At 54.1% G+C, this 24,198-nt stretch overlaps 1 protein-coding gene across 1 annotated transcript; it reads left to right on the top strand.

The window, feature by feature from the left end:
• The first annotated feature begins 17,962 nt into the window (after positions 1–17,962).
• Positions 17,963–18,901, top strand: OR6B2 (olfactory receptor family 6 subfamily B member 2). Its single transcript, NM_001389146.1, is given in 1 exon segment — positions 17,963–18,901. A coding segment is annotated over 1 exon segment (939 nt).
• Positions 18,902–24,198: the final 5,297 nt, after the last annotated feature.

Raw genomic sequence — 24,198 nt, 5'->3', positions numbered from 1 at the left:
GTAGAGCTAAAGTATCCATATGGACTACAAAATGAAACACTAAAAAATACACAATTTACCCAAAAGAAGAGAAGAAGAGAGAAACAGAAGCGAAGAACCAAAACCGTAGATAGAAAACATGGTACTAATGTGGGACATTTAGAACAGAACGTGCCTTTAATTATATTAAGTGTAAATGGAGTAAATATTCAAAACAAAGGACAGAAAGTTGCCTTTGTTTTTAAAACATATGTTCTAATTTCTGAATCAATAACCTTGCTTTGAAAAGACAGAATGTTTTGAAAGTACTGTTCACTCGGTTTCTCTGTGCTTGTCCAAGAATTGCAAAATGCCTGTCTCCTTTGCTTAGTGGTTTCCTGAGCTCGGGCATATGGGGCCAGTATCTTTCTCCTCCAATAAATATCCACTGCAAAGGCTGACGAGCATTTAATTGGCATTTTCCCCTTTGCAGAAAGAAAGGGGAATGTAGGCCAAGTAAAGTAGAAGCTTTCTCCAAGCATCCTTGACTGAAAGGATGTGAAATTCTCAGCCCGACACAGGTTGAACTGCCAAAACAATTTTCATCCTACCACTAGCTTCCAAACTCAAAGACATTAGCCAAACCTAATGTAACCTACACGGTTAGTATTAGTACCACGTTGCTTAGAAAGGGAACTGTTAAAAAAAAAAAAAAGAAAAGAAAAGAAAAAGAAAGGGAACTGTTCCACTAGGATTCTCTCTTCTTCTAAGTCCCAGGAACCTAACATTTAGAGTAAGCAGAAAATATTTTCCAAGGAAACTACTCTGGGTACTTTGTGACACCCATATTCCTCCGCTCAGCATGCCTACCCCATATTCCCATGAATATGTGCTTTGAATGAATGCTGCCACTTTCTTACATATTCAGAATCTTGGTCACTCTTGTTTTGTTGGAAGAAGGCACCAAATAGAGGATGGGGCAATTAGAGGTCTCCCCCCCAGGATTTTTAAAACAGCTTTAGAAGGACCAGAAGAGCAACTCACAACTGCCCAAAGGGGTGAAATAGGAAATGTGGAGCATGGAAACTGGTGGCAGCTGTTCTCTGCTGTGTAGACAAAGACTCTCTAGCCAGAGAAGGTCATAGACAGAGGAAATCAGGGTCTGGAAAGAGTGAGAGCGACCCTGAGCCCAGGAACCCCTGAGACCAGCTGGTCAACTGCTGTACCCGTTCTTCCACAAATCCATTCTTCAATGTCTTAGCTACCATTTCAAAATATAATCCAGCCTTTTCAAGATATAATCTCTTTCTCTCTCTCTCTATTTCTTTTCCTCATGGGACAGTCTTCTTCAAGCCAACACCAAGTTCTCTCCACCTAGGATATTCTCCTCCAAGGACCTCGCAGTTATTCCAATTACAGATGAAGGCCTCAAGCTATAATTTGCCTTTCTAATGTAATATGAACTTTCTATCCTCTGAGCCTATAATCACCAATGATATTGCTTGTTTGCAGCAGGACTTCTAGATGTGCTAAAAATTGTTATTTTTTTATTAAGGCAATTTTAAAAAGTATAAGAAATATATATCTTTCTCTATATATAAATATGTTTTTCTATCCATCTGTTTTGCTGTGTGACAGCTATTCTTGAAGATTTGGTAATTGTAAGAATATTATGCCAACAAATTTGACAATGGTGATGAAAAGTCTACATACTTTAAAGATTCATCTTATCAAATCTGACACAAGGCACAATAGAAAATCTCAATAGCCATATTTCAATTAAATAAATAGAATTTGTAAACAAAATCTTCCTACAAAGAAAATTCTAGGTCCATATGGTTTCAGAGAAATTGCTATCAAAACATAAAGAAGACATCAAAAGATAAAAAGATTGCAGACTAATCCTGCATTAACATACTCACAGAAGTTTCTAAAAATATTAGCCAAAATATGCATATATACAAAAAGAGAATCAAATTACGATCAAGTGAGGTTTATTCCATGAATTCAAGATTGGGAGAACATTTAAAAGTTTCATCATTGTAATTCACTATATTAACAGAAAAAAGAGAAAAAAAATATGATCTTCTCAATAAATGCCGAAAAAATATATCTTTGACAAAAAAAATCAACACCCATTCAAAGTTATTATCTCAGAAGTAGGAATATTCACTTGAGTTGAGAAGGGCATCTTCAAACTTATAGCTAATATCATACATGATGGCAAAAAACAAAATGTTTTTTCTGACATCAGAAATGAGGTAAGGGTATCTGCTCTCACCACTTTCATTTAACACTGTGCTGGAGGTTTGAGCAAGGTCAGGAAGACAATAAAAAGAAATAAAAGACACAGAGAATGAACAAAAAATCATTAAAATGTTTATTCACAAATAACATGAGTTTCTATGTATAAAATAATCAGGAATCTACAATCCAAAACTATTCAATCTAATGAATAAACTTAGGTAGGCCATAGGATATAACTTATACAAAATTAAATGTTTTCCTATATACCAGCAACAAATAGCAGGAAAATGAAAAACTTAAAAGTCATTTGTGGGGATCCCTGGGTGGCCCAGGGGTTTAGCGCCTGCCTTCAGCCCAGGGCCTGATCCTGCAACGAGTCCCGTGTCGAGCTCCCTGCATGGAGCCTGCTTCTCCTTCTGCCTGTGTCTCTGCCTCTATCTCTCTCTGTGTGTCTCTCGTGAATAAATGAATAAAATCTTTAAAAATAAATAAATAAATAAATAAATAAATAAATAAATAAATAAATAAAAGACTAAGATAATTATGTTGGCTAAATAAAAACCCTATAAGCTCCTTACAAGTGACCTTCCATAAATATAAGGATGCAGAAAAGACGAAAGCAGGAGTGAGGGGGAAATGTACATTACATAAAGTTAAACAAAAGAAATCTTGTGTAGTTAAACTAGTATCAGGTGAATGTACTTTAAAGTAAGAAGAGACTCAATAAATAAAAAGAGAAATTTTATAATGATAAAGGCAGGTTTGCATGCTGTTCGGCCTAGGCAAGTGTACCCCCCCAACCCCTTATGAAAGACTGGGGTCTTAGTAGTTTCTTGGTTGAGGTGTTAACTCATTCTGTATGCAACCTGGGCCACTCAACATCGTCCCTGTGGTACTGGGGAGTGGACAAGGGGAAATTGATGCAAGTAGGAAAATCATTCTGCTGACTATGTCAAGAGTAACGAAATCCTATGTCTCTGATCTAGGAGCCTCATGTCTTCAGCCTCTATGAAGCCACGGCAGACCTAACCATGAACTTACAAGCTTATAAAATCTCAGGTCCTTCAGTTCTTGACACATATGGGTTGCCAATAAGCACACGAAAAGATATTCAACATTATCAGTATCAGAGGAATTAGGATTCAGAGCAACAAAACCCTCTAACATTGCTCTGCATTCCTCACCCAGATGGAGTAATGCCATTTTTTAAAATATTACTCATCCTAGTGACTGTGAGATATTTTATTGGTTTTAACTTCTCTAGTTACTGATGATGTTGAACATCTTTTCATGTGCTCATTGGCAACCCATATGTTGTTACAATCCATTGTAACACTGAGAATGTAAAATAGTACAGCCAGTATGAAGATTATTTGTCCGTGTCTTATACAGCTCAAAATACATTTTCTATATAACCCAGTAATTGCACTCCTTAAGTATTTATCCAGGAGAAATAAAAACCTCTGTATACACAGAGACACATACACAAATTTATTTATTTATTTATTTTATACACAAATTTATAACTGCATTGTTCATAATGGTCAAAACAGAAACAACTGAAATGCCAATTAACAGGCAAATCAATAAAAAAGTATGGTGTATCCATAAGATGAGATACTCTTCAGCAATGAAAAGGAACAAATTACTTATATATACAACAATATGGATGAATCTCAAAAATGTTACGGTAATCAACAGAAGCCATCCTGCCTGGTTCCGGTCACATCACATTCTAGAAAAGGCAAATCTAATCTATGGTGGCCAAAAACTGATCAATAGTTTCCGAAGACAGTGGGTGAGGTCATTTGCTGCAAATGGACTTAAAGGAATTCTATGGAACGATGGGATGTTTGATCTTGATTGTGGTAATGTTACACAACTATATACATTCAACAAAGTTCATAAAACTGTACATTTAAAATGGGTGTATTTTAATAAATTAAAGCTCAATAAGATTGCCCTAAAATATTGTAATAAGAAAAATCTACAGAAGACATTATATTTCATAAGATATTAAAAGCTTCCTCCCCCCCCCCCCCAGTACACATATATTCACCTTAAGAGACTTCCTTCTTATTTCCATTGTTTCAGGATCATTTGTTGAAAACTACTTTCCCTACCTTGGTACTTTTCTCAAAGATCAACTTATCATTTTATACATGGTCAATTTTTAGGTTATAGTATATTTTGTTCCATTGGACTATTAGTCTATCTTTATGCCAATCTCACATTGATTTGACTACTGTAACTTTATAGCAGATCTTAAAATCAGGTAGTAGACATTTTCCAATGTTGTTTTCTTTTTCAAAAATGGTTTTGCATTATATGGTCTCATTCATCTGGGGAATATAAAAAATAGTGAAAGGGAATAAAGGGGAAAGGAGAAAAAATGAGTGGGAAATATCAGAAAGGGAGACAGAACATGAGAGACTCCTAACTCTGAGAAACGAGCTAGGGGTGGTGGAAGGGGAGGAGGGCGGGGGGTGGGGGTGACTGGGTGACGGGCACTGAGGGGGGCACTTGACGGGATGAGCACTGGGTGTTATTCTGTATGTTGGCAAATTGAACACCAATAAAAAATAAATTTATAAAAAATGTTTTTGGCTTTTGTAGGACTTTTCCTTTTCTGTAAAAATTTTAGAGTAAAATTTTCAATTTTGAAATCCTAATGGCATTTTTAGTTTGAGTGCATTATTGAATATATAAAACAATTCTGGGGAGAATTAACATCTCAATAATATTGGAAAATTTAATCTATGAACTTGGCATATCTCTCCATTAACTTTAGGTCTTTGTTATTTCCTTTCAGAAATGTGTTGCAGGGGATCCCTGGGTGGCACAGCGGTTAGCACCTGCCTTTGGCCCAGGGTGTGATCCTGGAGACCCGGGATCGAATCCCACGTTGGGCTCCCGGTGCATGGAGCCTGCTTCTCCCTCTGCCTATGTCTCTGCCTCTCTCTCTCTCTCTCACTGTGTGCCTATCATGAATAAATAAAAGAAAAAAAATTTGAAAAAAAAAAAAAGAAATGTGTTGCAGTATTTAGTCTTATGGATATTTTTCAGTCTTTAGTATGAGGGATGACAAAGGGTCAGGGTCTTCTGGCTCAGCCATTGGTTGGAGATCCAGCTATACACACTTGTGGGTGAAATGGCCAGAGGGTAGAGAAAAAATTGGGGGGGACTCTGAGACCGGGGAGCTTAATGCACAAGCCATCCAGGCTTGAATAAAGGGGTACCACCAGTGGCACCAGCAGTTCCTATTGTGACTTCAACGGTGTGAAAAATGCTGCAAGCTGAAAGAGATGTGTACTCTGGGGTATGTCTGGCAAATGCTTTTTTCTCGATCTCAGTCTCAGGAAGGAGTCGGCCATAGGCTGCCTTCATGTGAAAGGATCCCAATTTGCAAACAGCCAGAGTTCTCCGAATCCGCCAACTTACTGTCATAATTTGGTAGAAAGGATGCGGACTTGGTGCAGGTCTGAGTGTAAAAAAAAACACTGAGTTGATACCATGAGGATGGATGTCAGAAACTCGAAGAGCCAGCTGGGACTGCCTAGGGACAGGGCTGGTACCTGTCAACAAATCCAGCACAGACCGCAGGGCCCACGCAAATGGCCAGATTCTTAGGAATAACACGGTCGGAAGCCACCCGTGATGTCCCATGGGTGACTGAGGATAAGCTGCAGCCACAGCCTGACCCTGGGACGAAGGAACAAGCTCATGCATGACTGAACTGGACTTGGGAAGCAGCACATCCCACACCCGGGAGCGTTGCTGACTTCTATCCCCACCCAAAGGAGACCATGTCTGGAGGGGGGTCTGGACAACAGCAGGCTGCTGCGTCTGAACTGCAAAAAGCAGGAGCTCTATGGTTGCTCTTGGCCCTGGTGATTCACTCACACACAATTCTGGAAGGATCTGCGGTTTTCACAGGCTCCCAACCTGGAGCTCACAGCTAAAGCCCACGAGTGCCGCCTAGCGGCACACACTGGAATTCTGGATGCTTCTGGGGCCACCGAGCGGTGCATGCCCTCTGTCAGACAGTTGCCGGGTTGTTAGGTTGTTAGCGGCATTAATGCAAGCAAAGGCAGAGACCTAAAGTGTCTTGAAACTCGAAATATCCAGAATGTCTTGGGTGGTGTCAGAGAAGCAGTGATCAGGAGAGCTGTGCCTGGAAGAGCTCCGTGGTTAAACAGGAATGGTGCATTCTGGAGCAGGAGGCCTGGGGAGCATGAGGAGGGACTCGCATTCAGGACCGGAGCGGCCGACAGCCAGCTGATGACTCCCAGATCCTACTGTCGCTCGCCGGTGTCCTGTGAGCGGCTCTTTATTGACCAGCCGTAAGCCACTTAGGTGTAGTTCAGGGTGGCCAGACTGCCACCGGTTGCAAAGCTCAGCCACCCTTTGACCAACTGGTGGAAAAGCCCTGGTTGAGGAAGGTGAGAACCAAGCAGCTCAGAAGTCAGGGTCGTATGCTGTGTTCTGGGCAGTGATGGAAGGATCGGACGACAAAGCCCCCAAGTTGGGGCGTTCACTCGCTCACTGTGCGGCCGGGAGATGGGTAATGGGGGGATTGGCTAATAAAGGGCTGGCCGTGGGGGGCGCAGCCCTACAGAAAGCTCTGAGGAGGCCTGGGGCCCATTAAAGTAGGACATGTCAGTGGCCCTCTCGAGAACCATTCAGGGCCGCAGGGTGATCGGAGGCACCCAACAGGTATCCTGGTGCGCTCACTGGAGGGGCTCGGCAGGGGGAGGAGACCATCGAGGGAGTGGCCATGGGGCCGCAGCAGCACAGGGGTGGGCTGAGCATCCACACATTCCTGTCGCACCCTCGGAGGCAGAACTGACTGCAGGTGGTCGTGGGGCGAGCCGCTCACACCCGCCCATGCCTCCGGGTGCCTACGGACGGTCCCGAGAGGAGAAGACGCCCGGCATACCCGAAGGTAGAGGAAAATGCTCGGGGTGGTATGAAAGGACTGGGAAGACGATGCTGTACCCATTTGGGCCACACAGTGACATTTCTTCACACCAGGGACACGTCGCAGCGGCCAGCCCGTGGTGTCCAACGGCGGCCAAAGAGCGGGCTCATCAAACGGGCGCGCATTTTGTACTCCGAGTGGTGGCTTGATGGGGGGCTGGAAGAGGCAGTGGGGAGCGCACAGGGCTTGAGGGCTGGCTTGCACACTTCCATGGGTGTGCACTCACACCCAGCATGAGGGAGGCCCAGGGAGGGTCTCCACCGGGGAGACCCCCCCCCTTTGCTGAGGGATCATGAGCGGAGGTGCTGGGGAAGATGCGGTTCTCCCCCGACTTTTCCTGTCCTGACTGGTGGTCCTGGGAGCGGGGCTGAGACCAGAGGTTCGGCAAGAAACTGTAACGACGCTGGAAGCCTTTGTGCCCGACTTTCTGCGGGTTGACGGGGCGGACGGGGCCCAGGTCCTACGAGGACACCCGGAGCTGGCGGGGAATGCAGCCGTGCCGCCTGGTGGTTGAGAAGGTCCCCGGCTCCGCACTAGGCTGGCCTTGGCCACCAGCAATCAGACCCGCTCAGAGGCCCGACCTCGCGTCCCTTCCCGAGATGGAAAAGCTCATGCTAAAATCAGCGACAGGTGGAGAGAAGCAGCGATAAGCCTGAGGAGAGGGGAATGCATGTTTTGCAACAAGGGGATCCAGACGGGCTTGGAAACAAGACGCGGCAGGCGTCTTTATGACTTCAGAGAAAGCAGACATCTCTTAAACGGGATGTTAAAAATTAGTGCCCCCCCCCCCAAAGGAGCAAATGAGCCAAGGAGACTGTCGATGGAGGGGAAGGAAAGCGTCTTCCCGACGGTGTGACGGGCCAGCGGAGGTCCCGCGTCCACCCGAAGCCGTGAACTGCTTCCCAGGCGGTACCGCGAGCTGGTTTTCTGAATCTGGGTTCCTGTGCGTCCATCAGGGCCAATGGATGAGATTAACCGCATGCGGTTTAGAGGCTTGGCCTAATTAATACTTGTCCCAGGAGGGAGGAAGGGGTCCCCTTGGCCTGCGTCCCGCGAGCTGGGCTGGGGAGGGACGGACACCCAGACCGGCGGGGGCCCAGGGAGCTGTTGCTCCTGTGCAGCATGAGAAATGAGTGAGCGGATGAAGAGGGAAGACACAGTGAGAGAGCGGACTCGCGCTACGTGTAAAGGACAAAATATGTCTAAAGACACGAGGCCGAAAATTCCTACAGACGATGAGAGAAATCCAGGGAACCTGAACAAATAAGTGTGGGAGGCACTTGCTCCCCAAGGAGGGTCGCTGGGCGGCCAGAAAGGGCCTGAGTGCACGCCTGGCGCCCGGTTGTACGAGTGTGAGGGAGATGAGCCGCGAAGACGTCACACGTGTGCCCCAGCGTGGCCCCGACCCCACTGCGCCCCCCGACCTCCGTGGCCCTCCAACGTGGCCCTGACCCCACTGCGTCCCCGACCTCAGTGCCCCTCCAACGTGGCCCCGACCCCACTGCATCCCCCCAACCTCCGTGGCCCTCCAGCGTGGCCCCCGCCCCCCAACAAGTGAGGCCTCGAGGCTGCTCCATGTCCTCCGCCAGCTTGAGAGACGGTTCCCAGAGGGACCTTTGTTAGAGTTTAGGTTGATGATATTTGTGGGAAAAGTTCTTATCTTATACCAGAAACTCGGATTTCCGTGTCCCCGCGTGAATAACCACGTTCACGAGCTCTGGGGTAGCGCGGCACCCTGAGTGCACCCCCGGACCAGGCCATGGTGGCCGCGCCTGAAAAGTCCCGCGTCCCCGGCAGGGGTCATGCCCCCAGCCCTGCAGGGAGGCATAGGGGGTCCGAGGGGTCCACACCATGTGGATGGGGCTGAGTGGACGGGGGGGGGGGGTGGACCATGGGCAGGCGCGGGGCTGGTCATGGAGAGGCTGCCAGTGGCGGCGCCCAGGGGCCCGCGGGCCTGAGGTTCTGTGCTAATTGGTGGCGTGGGGCAGTCACAGCTCCGTGGCAGGTAATTGGGCCCTGGGGCCCCCACACGTGGGCCTGACGGGGACGGGAGCCAGCAGCCCTTCTCCCTGGCGCCTCCTTTAAGCCGGCAGTTGCTCCGGGGTGGCCCCTCAGGGTGTCGGAGAGAAGGGAGGCCAGTGGGCCTGCAGCCGTCCCAGGTAGGGTGCTGGCATCCTTCCTGTTGCCGAGGGGGCGTCTAGGAAGCCTGGACCCGCTCCTTCAGGGAGGCGGCAGGCGTGAGGCCCAGACGGAGCCGCCCGGCCCTGGCCCTGGCCCCAAGTGGGCGTGGGGGGACTTCCTCCCCCACGCTTCCCCCACCCTCCCCGGATCTCCAGCGGCCCCCTCTCCCCCTGAGCTCCGAAGCCTCCAGTGAGGGGCACAGCCCCGCCTCCCGCTGCCCACCCCATGCACCCCCGTGAGATGCTGTGGCCTCCCCGCCGCAGGGCCCCAGGGTCCGGAGACCACCCAGCGCCGCCTGGACCCCGCTCTCTGCCTCTCTGCCCCGCTGCCTGCCAGCCTGGCCCCCTTGCCCTTTGTCCTCCCAAGGACCCTGCGGTCTGCTGAACCTGGGCATGGAGGAAGGTTTCGGAAGGGGCCACTTTTTCCGGCTGGCGTCGACCCAGCCAGCTCCCAGTCTGCTGCCATCCAGAGCGGGGGCTCCCGGCTGGTGGGAGAGCAGGGCCGCAGTGGGTGCTCCCTGCAGAGTGCCACCTCGCCGCTGCCCTTGCCCCCATCAGGGTGCCGACGGGCCAGCCTGGGGAGGACGTCCCTGCCCTGCCCACCTCCCCGACTGCCCCTCGCCCCCCCATCACTCTCCCCTTCTCTGCCTCCACCTCCTTCAAACCTCTTACCTTGTCTTTGATGAGGCCAGAAATGACCACACATTTGCCTTAACACCGGGAAGTTTGGGGAGCTGCAAGAAGTGCAAAGGGATTCAAAGAAAACACGGAGATTGCGTCCCTCACACGCTCTGCGGGGCCCGGTGGACGAAGGGCCAGGGGCGGTGTCCACCCTTTAGTGGGCCGGTTTCCCGGTCAGGGTGGGACTGGCGCCCCTGGGCAGGTGCATCGGGCCGCTCCAGCCCTAACCCATAACGAAGCCCGGACTCCAGTGCCAGGCTGGACTCCTGGGCAGAACCCACGCTCCACCCCAACCTCGCAGCTGGGCGGAGCCCCCACCCCTGCACGTTGGGCCGGGTGGGACGTGGCGGGTCTGAGAATTCGGGGAGGAGCGTGGAAAGGGACAAGGGCATGTTCTCGGTTCCGTCTGCTTTCCCTGCCCTGCGGCTCCTCCCTCGACTGCAGCTCGTACCTTGGGGCCTGAGCGGGTTTCCCAGACGCTGTCTCTGACCGGCCCCCAAGTCACCTCCCGGAGGACTCTTGTTTAGATGCTGACGCTTAGATTCTTGCTCCGTGCACTTCCCGCGCTGCCCTCCATGGGGTCCAGACGCGGCCCCCGGGCCCAGGCAGCCCCCTGGGGGCTAACACCACCTCCTTCAAGACTCTGCCCCAGGCTCGCCTTCCCCTGATTGCCCGGCCCCCAGCGCCCCAGCCGCCCGGCCCGACGGCTCCTTGCCCCCCCCCCTCCCTGCATGCTAACAGTTACCTCTCTGGGGTGGCTAGTCTCTGTGGCCGGTCTTCTCCGCCTCCACTAGAACTTGCTCTTCGCCAGGGCGGAAGGTGTAGACAGCTTTCTCTCCCGACTTATCCCAGTCGCCTTGACGCAAGGACTGCGCATAGCAGGCCCTCGTGACCACACAGTGAGCCCCAGGTGACACCCTGCCCTGCGTCTCCCTGAGCTCGGACACCCTGGGCTTGGGCGGGAGGCCCCCGGGCTGGTCCACAGGCACCTCCACTCCAGCGCATCTGAAACTGTCAGGTTTAATCCGATCGGTAGTGAAATGGAATGGAGAGGCCAGGCAAACGGTCGAAACAGGCTTTTAATGGGTCGCACTCTCGGGTGAGGTTCCGCGGCCCGCAGGGGAGGGAGAGAGCAGGGAAACTGGCTGGGGAAGTCGCGCCGGGGTAGCCGGCAGGGGGGTCTGAACAGTTCTTGGCGGGGAAGATAGGGGCAGGGCGGCATTCCAGTTAGGGCAAGGGTTATAGGTTTTTGTGCGCTAAGTTAGGGTAGGGCGGCAAGGCGGCCTTATTGGGAGGTTGCTGGCCTGGGGTCGGCCGTCTTGAGGTCCCCAGCCTCGCCAGCCCAACAGAAACCACCTCCTCATCTCCGTCTCTTTCCGAAAGAGTGCTTTGCCCTCTCCACCCGAACGCAAATGAAGGCAGGTGCCTGGAAGACACCCCGGGAGTCTCCGTTTCTGGGGGGGCATCTAGTGGCAGTGCTGGGGGCTCGCGGGAAACCTTCAGGAGGAGGCTGTGTCCGGGCCCATCCTGCCCGTGGACGGGACAGCCTGGGGCCCGTAATGAGCTGGAGGCCACAGCTCATGAGGGGTGGGAACAAGAGGCCTGGGGTTCACGCCACGGGCGCTTGATGGACGGGGCTGGGACGGGGTTTCACACGCCTTTCTCTGCGGGCGGACGCGGGACCAGGTGAGGGCAGGAAAGACTGGATGGAGGCCAGCTGAGGCAGTGGCCGTGACCCAGGGTCGGGGTGATGGAGCCTGGATGGGGGGCAGTGCTGGAAGCCCACAGTGTGGACCCAGGAGACCTGCTTCTGGGGACATTTAGGATGTGCATGGGAAGGACTCTGTGCTCATGTAGCGGGTGGGCAGGGGGAGAGAGACGAGTGGAGCGGATGCTGGGTTCCTGTCCTGGACGGGGGGGGTGGACCATGCGCCATTTCCCGAGAGGAACAGGGGTGTGAACCCCATGGCCATGGAGGTCTGTCGTTGGCGGGGAGCCTGAGTGGGGTCCGCAGATGGACAGGGAGGACCGGGGTGGTCAGACGGGCACGACGGTGGAAGATGTGAGGCGGGTGTCCGCGCTCAGGCGGACGGCGAGAACAGGAGGCGGGGCCCCCGCTGCCAAGTGCAGAAGAGGCGGGAGTGAAAACGTGTGCCCAGAAACCAGCGACAGGTGGGTCCCTGGCACCTGCAGGACAGCCAGACCCGGATGCGTGGGGACGGAAGTCAGGGGGCGGTGGGGGGGAGGCAGGGGCAGACCACGGCTGGAGGTGGAACAGGAGAGGACGGGAGGCTCCTTACAGAGCCGGGCAGCGGCCACAGGGAGGACAGGAAGGAGGGAGGCGGGAGGGGAGCCGCGGCAGCCGGCTCAGGGGTGGGGGCGCTGGCAGGTGCCGCAGGGTGCCCTGCCCGACGGGGGCTCGCAGCGGCATCCAGCCAGCTTGCCCCAGATCTTCCAGTTTTCCAAGAGAAGCCAGAAATCGGGGTTTCTACGTGAATGCTCTGGTTTCCCACCGTGATGGCCGCAGGGAAAGTCGTCAAGAATTCTCCTTAAGGAAAGCAAAGGGTAGAGTGGAGCCGTCGTAGCGGTGTCCGGGGCGGGCAGATGTGGTTCAGATTCTCACCGCGCCCGCAGGGACACCCCCTCCCCACCCCCGCCCCGTGGGGGAAATGTCAGCCGCAATCTTGGACGGAGGCGTCGCTCGCGGGCCACGGTGAGCGGATCTGCCTGCAGCATCCCTCGAGTCCGCGGGAAGGGAGCCAGGGGCTGCAGGACCCGCAGGCAGGCCCCCGACGCCACGTCCCTCGGAAACTCAGTGCCTGGGGTCACAGGAAGAAGAGGCCTCACTGCTTCCTTAGCAGACGTGCAACCCAGGGGCTGGGCATCATCCACTGAGCAGCCCACCCTCACCTGGCCGATGACATCCCGGTGCCCTCAGGTGTGCCTCGGCGCTTTCTGTATCGTTTCTGCGCCGCCCCATCGACGACCAAGGCGGTGCTCCCTGTTCTTCGTATTTCTTCCTATCTTCATTTTTACGGTCAATCCAAACTAGCAAGTCCTCTTCATTGGTCTCCTTTTCTTTTTCTTTTTCTTTTTTTTTTTTTTTTTTTTTAATTTTCATGGCTATTCCCATCGGTTCATATTTTCAGGTGATTCTAAGAATTATTTCTTCCCGTTTTAAGAAAAGCAAGACTTGGTGAGATTTCGAAGACAATTCAGTGAATTTTTGACATCAATTTGGAGATATTGGGATCCTTGCGTTAGGATGTTTCTTCAGCATGGAGCATTCTTATTAGTAATTGCTGGGATATGGGATGACTACTTTTTTAATATTCGCTTTGAAATCCCTTGATCGATTGTAATCATCTCCCGGGCTTTCTAGGTTAAAAGCCACGTGATGTGGAAACAAGGATAGTTTTGTCGATGCCTTTACCCCTTGTGTAGTGGGTACCAGCGCGTTTTCAGGAGGCTCCATCTCCATCCTGACCTCAGCGGGATGGGACCGACCCTCGTGTTCGGCTGCAGGGCTGCTGTAGGCTGTTGGCTGAGACGGGGATTATTTATCACGTTAAACCAAATCACCTCTCTGGGGGGACAAATGTATAAAACACTGGCGCAGTTTTCAGTCGAAGCTTTTCAGCATCGGCCGGGCTGTCACCGCAGTCGTCCTAATAGATTTGCTAGCGGCGAGCTCCCCTCCCAGCCCTGGAACAGAGGAGGACGGTGCACGGCACGTGCGCTTGTGCGCGTGTCGCCCAGCTCTGCTTGCCAGCACGCTGCTGGAATTTCGTGACTATAGTAAAAACAGGTTAGGCCGGCGGCAGGTGGCTTCCCTTTGTGCGACGCTTGCCAGGGCCCTGTGGTATCAGGGAAGCACCGGGCCTGCCGTGCACCGGCTTACGGAGCTCGGGAAAGCCCAGCCCCTTGCAGAGTTGCAGGCACAGGCGGGGGAAGGAGCATCGGGGCCTGTCGGTGTCCCTGCAACGGCTCCAGCCATCCCCAGATCGCTTCCGTGACCATGTTGGGCTTTCTGTTTCCACTGGCCGGTCTCTCGGACGGTCGTTCCTCTGCCGCAGACTCTGACCTTTGCTGTCCCGCAGCAGCTCTCAGGAGCCAGGAAGGCTCGGGGGCACCGGAAGCCACAGGAAGGCCGCTGCAGGGATGCGCACAGTAGGTGCTTTATGGTGCTGCCCATCCTTCCCCTGCCACCTGCTGACTCTCTCTCTGTAGTCGGTACCTTCTCTCATCCCTCCAGTGGTGGCCGTGGGTTCCCTATTTTCCCATTTATTGGATGTGCTCCCTACTCTGTGGCTGCCCCCAGCCAGCTCTTGCCTCCGTTGATCAATCCTGTTCTTTTTCTTAATTAAAATAGATTCTTCCCTTCTCTTTCTTTCTTTCTTTTTTAAAAGATTTTATTTATTCATTCATGAGAGACACAGAGAGAGAGAGAGGCAGAGACACAGGCAGAGGGAGAAGCAGGCTCCATGCAGGGAGCCCGACGTGGGACTTGATCCCAGGACTCCAGGATCATGCCCCAGGCCAAAGGCAGGTGCTAAACCACTGAGCCACCCAGGGATCCCCCCTTTTCTTTCTTTCCTTTTTTTTTTTTAAGATTTTATTTATTCATGAGAGACACAGAGAGTTCCCTTTTCTTTCCTCTGCTTGTCCTCCAGTGGGCTTAATATATTTCCTGACTTTTTGAGTTTAATACTTACCTATTTTTTTCCCCTCCTTTCTGGCTAAAAGGGAAAAAAGCATTTAGAAGCACAGAACCGCCCGTGAACATGTCTGGCCGAGTCCCGCGTGTGCATGCGGCGTTGCTGGCCTCACCCCCACCCACCCCCCACCCCCACCCCAGGTCTGTAACCGCGGCTCTGGTTTGCTCGCCGACGTGGGAGCTCGTTAGCAGAGCGCTTTCCTCTCTTCCACACGGTCAGGAGTCCCGTTTAGCTGATGTGAACCGATTTCGATGCTTTGGTCCCATTGCTTTTAGGAAATTGGGGAATCGATGATGTCCGGTTTGGAGATACCGTGGACTGTCTTACGCTATTACAGATCATTTTTTTCCAAACTTTCTGTGGGCCCTTCCCTTTCTTCCAAGGTCCTGAATATAACAGCCCTTCAATCGGCCGTAAACCATGTTATTCTGACGCTCCGCATCCTCACCCGCTCCCGCCGGGGGGCCGGGTGGGGGGGTAGGTGAGCGGCAGGTGCTTGTCTGCGGCCTCCTTCCTTCTGCTGCTGTCTCTGCACCGGAGCCACCGCGGACTGCGGAGGTCGTGCTGGGGACCAGCAGGTTCAGAGAGAAGACCGGCCAGCAGGTCGGCAACATTACCTGATCCGAGGCTAATTCTGAAATCAGGCTTTCTGGTTGTTTGTCTGATGCACCCGAGCTAAGCCTGGCCTCAGCCCTCCCGAGCGTCTGCTTCTGCAGGGTACGCGTAGTCTGGAATAGACTCCCTCACACGCGGAGAGTCTCCTCCTTGTGCCAGATGTTATTCTGCTCACGATGCTCGTGGCGACCGGTGCACTTCCTTGCCTGTGACCGTCCCCCTTTATTTACCTTCTCAGTGTTTTCTTCACTTTTACACTCTAGTGTGTCCTTTCAGGACCTACAGGGGCCACATCCTTTTGGGTGCTATTGTTTACTTCAAGGAATTTTAAGAACTCACGTTACTCTATTATAAAGTCTGAGAACAAGAAATACCTGTGGTTTTTCTTTTAAAGATTTTATTTATTTATTCATGAGGACACACAGAGAGAGGCAGAGACCCAGGCAGAGGGAGAAGCAGGATCCATGCAGGGAGCCCGACGCGGGACGCGGGACGCGGGACTCGATCCCGGGACCCCGGGGTCATGCCCTGGGCTGAAGGTAGATGCTCAACTGCTGAGCCACCCAGGGGGTCCCCGTTTTGTCATTCTATGCGATACCTCATTCGAGGCCACAGGATAGCTTCACTCCCAGTGACCCAGTCTGTCTGTAGGTTTTCCATTGGGATGTGAACTGTGGGGAAATGTTTACCTACTGACTGTTTAATCCAGCACATAACATTATTTTTTTAAAAGGAGCATTTGAGAATTTAAAAATAAGTAATGGATCACCATTTTGAATAACTAACACGAAACAAAATGGAGAAAGTAGCAAACTATCTCGTGGAGCCCTCTCTGTCCACCACTGTGTTCTAGGCACCTGCTTCCCACCCGGACAACGGGCATTGCCGGGTCCCTGCGTGAGGGTCCCACGTGGTCTGCTCACCTATGTGCCCTTACTTACATGCTAAGAATATCTAGAAGATTCAACTCTATGTCTCCGAAATCACTCCATACCTGCAGAGAGCCATGTTGCTTCTCAGTGACTGCTCGGTCGTCCAAGTACAGACGTGACAAATTTACTTAGGCAGCACTTTGTCCTTAGAGGGTACTGTCTGCCTTTCCTGCTCAAACACTTTTTATTTTGTGACCTTTCGTTCATAGAGCCTATTAGAGTCGGGTCAGAAGGCAGCCCGCAGCTCCACGTATCCATCTCAACAATTCCAGACTTCTGGCTGGAACCAGATGGGTTTGTTTTCTGTCTTGTGGATACCTCTGGTAGGGGGAGCTGCAGCCGTGGGGTCAGAGGGCCTGGGTTTGTGTCATGGTCTTGGATAAACCCATGAACATTTTGATTTGAGTCTCACTTTGTCTGAGCATGAAGATGTCAGCTTTGCTTTCCCGGGGCCCCGGTGATGATGGCAGGATGTGTTTCATGTTAAAATACTTGGTTGGTGATGGTGATGAGGGTGACATGGTCCTTTGTCCCATTGAGGCCAGATCCGGGGACCCACACGTAGGATGGGGAGAGCCACATGGGGGCAGCCACTGGACTGTTCTGGAAACAGAATGCATGTAGGAGCCCTGTGTTCACCCACCTTCCCCCCATCACACCAGTCAGGTGCTGGGAAGATAGAGGCCCTGGAGAACATTCTAGACTTTTCTACTCTTGCTGCCCTAGCCACCTTTCTGTCATATCTTTTCTTTCCTCCTGAATTGGATCAGAATCCTTCCCTTGCTGATATGCCCTCCTGGTCTCTTTTTGATGTTATGGGTCTTTATATTTTTCTTTTTAAGATTTTATTTATGAGAGAGAGAGAGAGAGAGAACATGAGCAGGAGGAGAGGCAGAGGGAGAAGCAGCCTCCCCCCCACACCAGGCTTCATCCCAAGAGGACCTCAGGATCATGACCTGAGCCAAAGGCCGGTGCTTCACCAACTAAGACACCCAGGTGCCCCTGAGTTTTTATCTTTTTCCTCTTTTGTCGTATTTTCAGCGGTACTGAGATGACACAAAGATTGACATGTGAGCGCTCTCCTCTCTTGACCTGGGAGACTCCTGCCACTCCTCAAGGCTCCCAGCCCTGTGGGTGTGCCAGGGTCTGGGGTCTGGCTGCCCTGGGACACTATACCCCAGCATCCTATAAGCCTGCTGCTGTCCCTTCCTCTTATAAAATTGACTCTGAAACCAGGTGGAAGGTTTAGTATCTATTGATTTAGAAAGAATGTGCCAGATGACCAACAACAGGCCCAGGCAACCCAGGGTGCAGACAACTTGGATTTCCTATTGTCTTTAGAATCTTTGGAGAACTCGGGGCTGTGGGGAAACAAGACCACCAACAAGACTTGGGGGAGGATGTGGGTGGGTATTCCAGAGCCCTGTCCTCCTCAGCATGACCAGCCTCAGGGACACCAGGAAGCTCCTGATGGGAGAGGCTTCAGCTGGAGATGGTTCCTCCTCCCCTTGCTGCTGATAGAGCCAGACATCTGATCGTTGGGCCCACACCCAGCTGGGGGTGAGCTCCATTTCCCCCCCGCCCCGAGCCCCCGCAGCCCCTCACTCCGGGACGACGGTGTTTTGCAGGCCTGGGCGTCCGGCTCACAGGATGCGGGGACGGAACGCCACCAAGCTCAGCGTCTTTGTCCTGCTGGGCTTCCCCACGGCCCCTCAGCTGCAGTACGTGCTCTTCCTCGTCTTCCTGCTCACCTACCTCTTCGTCCTGGTGGAGAACCTCGTCATCATTGTCACCGTCCACCGCAGCGCCCCCCTCCACAGGCCCATGTACTACTTCCTGAGCACCCTGTCTGTCCTGGAGGTCTGGTACGTGTCTGACATCATCCCCAAGATGCTGGGGGGGTTCCTCCTGCAGCAGAAACTCATCTCCTTTGCTGGCTGCATGACCCAGCTCTACTTCTTCAGCTCCCTGGTGTGCACCGAATGCGTGCTCCTGGCCTCCATGGCCTACGACCGCTACGTGGCCATCTGCCACCCCCTGCGCTACCAAGTCATCATGACCACGGGGCTCTGCGTCCGGCTGGTGGCCTTCTCCTTCGTCAGCGGCTTCTCCATCTCTGTGATCAAGGTGTACTTTATCTCCAGGGCCACGTTCTGTGGCTCCAACGTCCTGAACCACTTCTTCTGTGACATTTCCCCCATCCTCAAGCTGGCCTGCACCGACTTCTCGACCGCGGAGCTGGTGGACTTCATCCTGGCCTTCATCATCCTGGTGTCGCCCCTGGTGGCCACCGTGCTGTCTTACGGGCACATCACCCTGGCCGTCCTGCGCATCCCCTCGGCCACGGGCCGCTGGAGGGCCTTCTCCACCTGCGCCTCCCACCTCACCGTGGTCACCATCTTCTACACGGCCTTACTTTTCATGTATGTCCGGCCCCAGGCCATCGATTCCCGGAGCTCCAACAAGCTCATCTCTGTTCTCTACACTGTCCTCACCCCGATAATCAACCCCTTGATCTACTGCCTGAGGAACAAAGAATTTAAGGCTGCCTTGAAAAAGGCTCTGGGCTTTGGTCAAGTTCCCACGTAGAGGGCATGCCCTGGCATTCTACTATTCTGGAACATAATCTGAAAAAATATATTTTCTCTGATGGGGCAATTTAGTTTGGAATAATGGGAATTCCCTCCATCATGACAAAGATTGCTCCCGCTTCCTATGTCTCCTTCAGCTCATGGAAGGAGCTCAGTACCAGAGGAGCTGGTGTACTTACACGACTAGTTTCTTCATTTTATATCCGAGCAAAGTGGAATTCGTGTTTTTTTTCATCCTTACCATTGCCCTGCGCGTTTCAGGAAAGAATCAAACATACCAGGTCATCTGAGGTGTTAAAGTCCTAATAATTGCAATGTTTTATAGAGTTAACTCTTGGGCAGCCCGGGTGGCTCAGCGGGTAGCACCGCCTGCAGCCCATGGCATGATCCTAGACACCCTGGATCGGGTCCCGTGTCGTGCTCTCTGTATGATGCCTGCTTCTCCCTCTGCCTGTGCCTCTGCGCCTCTCTCTGTGTGTCTCTATGAATAAATAAATAAAATCTTTTTAAAAAGTAAAGAGTTAACTCTTAGAGATGCCTCGGTGGCTCTGCAGTTCAGCATCTGCTTTGGGCTCAGGTCATGAACCCGGGTTCCTGGGATCGAGTCCTGCTCAGGGAGGAGCCTGCTTCTCCCTCTGCTGCTCCCCCTGCTTGTGCTATCTCTCAAATAAATAAATAAAATCTTAAAAAAAAAAAAGTCACAGTTTCAGGGGCACCTGAGTGGCTCAGTGGTTGAGTATGTATCTGCCTTCGGCTCAGAGCATGATCCTGGGGTAGAGATCGAGTCCCCCATCGTGCTCTCCTCAGGGAGCCTGCTTCTCCCTCTGCCTGTGTCTCTGCCCCTCTCTCTGTGTCTCTCATGAATAAATAAACTCTTTAAAAAAAAAAGTTGACTCTTGGACTATGTGGTGAGATGAGCCTCAAGCGTCCCCACAGCAAACTCCGTCCAGGATCGTAAGAACCTATAGACTTTTGTTTAAACACACAATATTTCTTCTGCAAAGTCCTGAGCTAGCCACCAATCTCTCCTTTTTCTGGGCGTCAGCCCCTCACCCATCAGCTGCTGAAAGATTAAGACGTGATCTTGGTTGAGCTGTAATACAGGCAGGCGGGGACCATGTCTGGGGACCCTCGCAGTTCTACATGGTGCCTGGTGGGCAGTTGACAAACATTTGTTGAATTAGTTCCCCGAGATACAAAAAGGACATTCTCAGTGTGGTCGTCAGGGAACAACCTGGAGCCTCTGGAGACCCCAGCCTCATCCCCCAGGGAGCCCTGCCCCAGGGCCACGAACAGGACCTGGCACCCTCGGAGTGAGTGTCCTGTGGGGCCGGGCACGCCGAGCCCCAGGTCAGATCCTCAGGATGTGCCCAGCGTGTGCCCAGACCCTTCAGACATTCCAGGTGACTCTGATCGTCTCCAGGCTTCCAAAGCCCCAGTCTGTTGGACGACTGGGACCAAGTAAGAGAACACGTGGGCAGGCACCCACACCATCAGGGCAGGACTGGGGACATGAGGAGGATGGAGGGGTCCGTGGAGACCAGCAGACAACCCCAGGGCGCAGACGGGACAGCCCCGCGGCCTCCTTGCCCTCCGCCCCCAGGGTCTGCAGCCACCAGCCCTCCTGGAGCCCTGGAGTGTAAAGATGCGCATAGGCCCTTTGTCCTCACTGGTCCTTATCAGGAATCCTGTAAAAAGTCCCGGAGTGATGGGCACTGAGGAGGGCACTGGACGGGATGAGCACTGGGTGTTATTCTATAGGTTGGCAAACTGAACACCAATAAAAAATAAATTTATATAAAAAAAAATCTGGAGTTCAGGGGAGCGGGGGCTGAGACCGAGTCCTGGAGCGTCTCTCACAGGCGGCGGGACGGGCTTCTGCACTCGGAGCAGCCCCGCCGCGCTGCCTGGGACTCTTGCCCCCGTCTTCGCTCACTTCTTTGCTGGTCTGTCCCGGTTTGGTGTCCTTGCTGGCCGGCCTCCTGCGTCAGGCCCGAGGTCCGTGCTGGAGGGACAGAGGATGGACACTCGCCCCCGGAGCCCAGCGAGGCGGGCATGGCCACCCGGGGCGACGGCCGCTCGGCAGCCAGAGGGGAGAGGGCGAGCCCATGGGGGGCTGCAGAGGCCCCCCCGGGGCCTGTTCAAGGTGAAGGGTGGTCAGGGGCCCAGGCGTGCTGGGCAGCGTCCGTGTCACCAAGGCCAGAGGCAGGGGCAGCTCGAGCGTGGGGAGCTCAGAGAGGCCGGTGCTGGCGCCCTGCGCTCACAGAGGGACACCTGAGGGGCAGGTGGGGGCAGCGCTGAGAGTGGCCCAGGCTGTGGCAGGCGGCAGATGGGGGATGGGGGGTTAGGATGGAGAGGATGACCAGGCCAGCGAGGGGAGGCCGTGGCGGAGGCTGCAGCTCCTGGGAGGGGGGAGCACCGCCTGCCCCGCTGGGAAGCTCCTCGCAGAAACTTCTGTGGGTAGCAATCGGCCCGGGGCTGAGGGGGCTCCAGGGCACTTCCAGATTCCAGGGGAGGGGCCGGATGGAAAACAGCTTCTCAAGGAGACGGAGGCCGGGGAGCTCGTCTGAAGGGCAGCAGGTGTTTCCTGGGCCCTGGGATTTGGAGACCATCTGGAAGCCCGAGGTTCCGGGAAATGCCATGAGATGGGCAAGATTAGGGCCCAGGGCCGAGGAATTGCACTCAGGCCAGGGGAGCGGTGGGGCTTCCCTGAGGCTCAGGACGGTAGTGGCAGTTGGGGTTTGGGGTGTTTGGTTTAAGGGTTCACGTATTTCATGTTCACATCAGGAGGAATCTGGCAAGCAGGGGCAGGGGCAGGTGGCAGGTGCAGGGGGCAGGGGGCAGATGCAGGGAGCAGGGGCAGGGGCTGGGGCAGGGCCTGGGGCTGGGCAGGCCTGTGGGAGGAGCGGGGCAGGGTGGGATTCCAGGGGAAGGGACGGGAGGGGCAGTGGTGAGGCACAGGGGAGGCCCCGCGGAGGTCCTGAGCGGGGGCGTCGGGACCCGCCTCGTGTCCTCCTGGGCCCTCTGGCTGCGGGCGGCCACCTGGGGGACGGGGACAGCTCGGGCGGGGTTGGCTCTGGCTCTGACCGGCAGCCGCTGTCCGCACCGACCCGCCCTCTCGCGAGCCAAAGCTCAGCGCAGCTGTGACCTGCCCGTCGCTGGGTGCAGGACCCGGGCTGGCCTGGGGGCGCGGCTCCAAGGTCAGGGACACCGCCACCAACGTGTGTGCCCATCCAGCCAAACGGGGGCCACGGGGCCTGGGCTCCACAGACCTGCCCAGGGGCCCTCAGCCGGGGTGGGGGACCAGACTGGCCCCAGAGGCACAAGGACCCGCTAATTGGCAGAGAGTCGCGTCGTCAGCTTGGCGGGGGTAATTGGGCCCTGGAGTCCCCGAGCTCCCGCAGAAAAGGCCACAGGCGGTCCCCCGGCAGCCTGCTTCTGCGGAGCGTGTGGGTCGCGCCGCGGGCAGCCTGGGCGTCGCTGGGCACGTGGAGAAGCCGGTCCTACCCCGCGGGCCGCCTCCGTCGCTCCGTGAGGCTTCCGGGGCCGCAGGTAGGAGGCAACAGTGTCCAAGCCCACGCCTGGCCCATTTCGCTGTGACGTTAGAGTAGGACGCTTACCCTGCGATGCGGCGGCGTGTGCGTGTGTGCTCGCGTGTGTGCACGCGCCTGTGCCTCCCCGACCACAGATCTGCCCACACCCGCCCTGGGGCAGGGGCTCGGAGCGGGTCCCCTCTGCAGGACACCTCGTGGGGGAGGTGGCCTCACGGCAGCCGAGGGAAGGCCTGGGGACCCGCGGAACTGTCTCCGCCGTTGTCTATTCATGTCGAGTTACCCCGAAATGAGTTTATTTATTTATTTATTTATTTATTTATTTATTTATTTATTTATATTTAAATATTATTTATTTATGATAGTCACAGAGACAGAGAGAGAGAGAGAGGCAGAGACACAGGCAGAGGGAGAAGCAGGCTCCATGCACCGGGAGACCGATGTGGGATTTGATCCCGGGTTTCCAGGATCACGCCCTGGGCCAAAGGCAGGAGCCAAACCGCTGCGCCACCCAGGGATCCCCTGAAAGTTTATTTAAAAAGAAAATACATCCGTTGTCCAAGAGCAGGGGAGGGGGAGCGCGCTTTCAAGGGGCCTGGATGTGTAAGTAAACTCGGGCTTCCACGGAGCTGATGGGTCTGGCACAAACGCGCCGGCTCCCTGGCGCTTCCCAGCGGGCTCACGGCGGCTGCGGCGGCCGGACACACAGGCTCCTGCCAACGTCGCTGTGCTGTGCACGTCGGAGCGTCCCCCAGGCTCCCCGAGTTCTGCTCCGCTCCCCCCCCCCCCCCCCCCCCCCCCGGCCTCGGCTCCCGCTGGCTCCTCCACAGCTCTGGCTAGCCTCCTCTGCTGCCTTGAGGAGCCCCCGTGGCCTCCCGGGGGGTCCGCCCGGTGCCCTCCTCCCATCCAGCCACCTGAGCACCCCGTCCCCGCCGGAGCACATAGCGCCCTTCACTCACCACGTGGCCTCGATGACCCCAGGCCCGCTGGGGCCGGGCACCACAGCCCCTCCCTTCCCGGGAGCTTTCCCGACACGTGTCCCCTACCCAGGCTGGCTGGGACTTGCTCTGGTTGTCTGGTGGCCCCGACTTCTTGCCGAATTCCGTCTGCTCCTGCTCAGTGTCCACTGCATGGACTTGAAGGGACCTTCCTGGTCTGTGGCAGATGCTGAGGCCTCTGGGGGTCACCCAGGGGCCCTGCTCTGCATGTGCCCACCGGAGGGTCCCTAAGTGAATATCACCCAGGGTCAGAGCTCTGAGTCCTGGTCCTGCGCCCTCCCCCTCCCCGGGCGTCCTGCCCCTCTGTCTGCACAGCTGCTGCCTGGGCACCCGTCCTCGTGTTCCCGGTGTGGTTCCTCCCACGGGCCGGCCGCCCCAGGAGCATGTGCGTATGCATGTAGTGGTGGGTGTATGTCCACAAACGTATAGGGGTGTGTGTGTGCACCTGTGCATGTAGTGGTGTGTACATGCTCGCAGCATGTGTACGGTGGTGAGTGTATGGTGGCATGCATGTGCACGTGCACGGTTGTGTGCTGTGCTGTGTGCATGCATGTACGTGTATGGTGGCATGTGTGCAATGCTGTGTGTGTATATAGTGGTGCGTGCATTGCATACAGGTGTGTGTGCACACATGTGGGCAGTGGTGTGTGTAGAGTGGTGCGTGCTCATGTGTGTACAGTGCATGCATGCGCATAGTTGTGTATTGTGGTGTGTGCATGCCTGTGCGTACAGCGTGTACATGTGTG

This window comes from Canis lupus, chromosome 25 (assembly GCF_011100685.1).
Source record: "Canis lupus familiaris isolate Mischka breed German Shepherd chromosome 25, alternate assembly UU_Cfam_GSD_1.0, whole genome shotgun sequence".
Taxonomy (NCBI): Eukaryota; Metazoa; Chordata; class Mammalia; order Carnivora; family Canidae; genus Canis; species Canis lupus.
The sequence above is the reverse complement of the archived record's forward strand: the minus strand, read 5'-3'. Positions and strand labels throughout refer to the sequence as shown.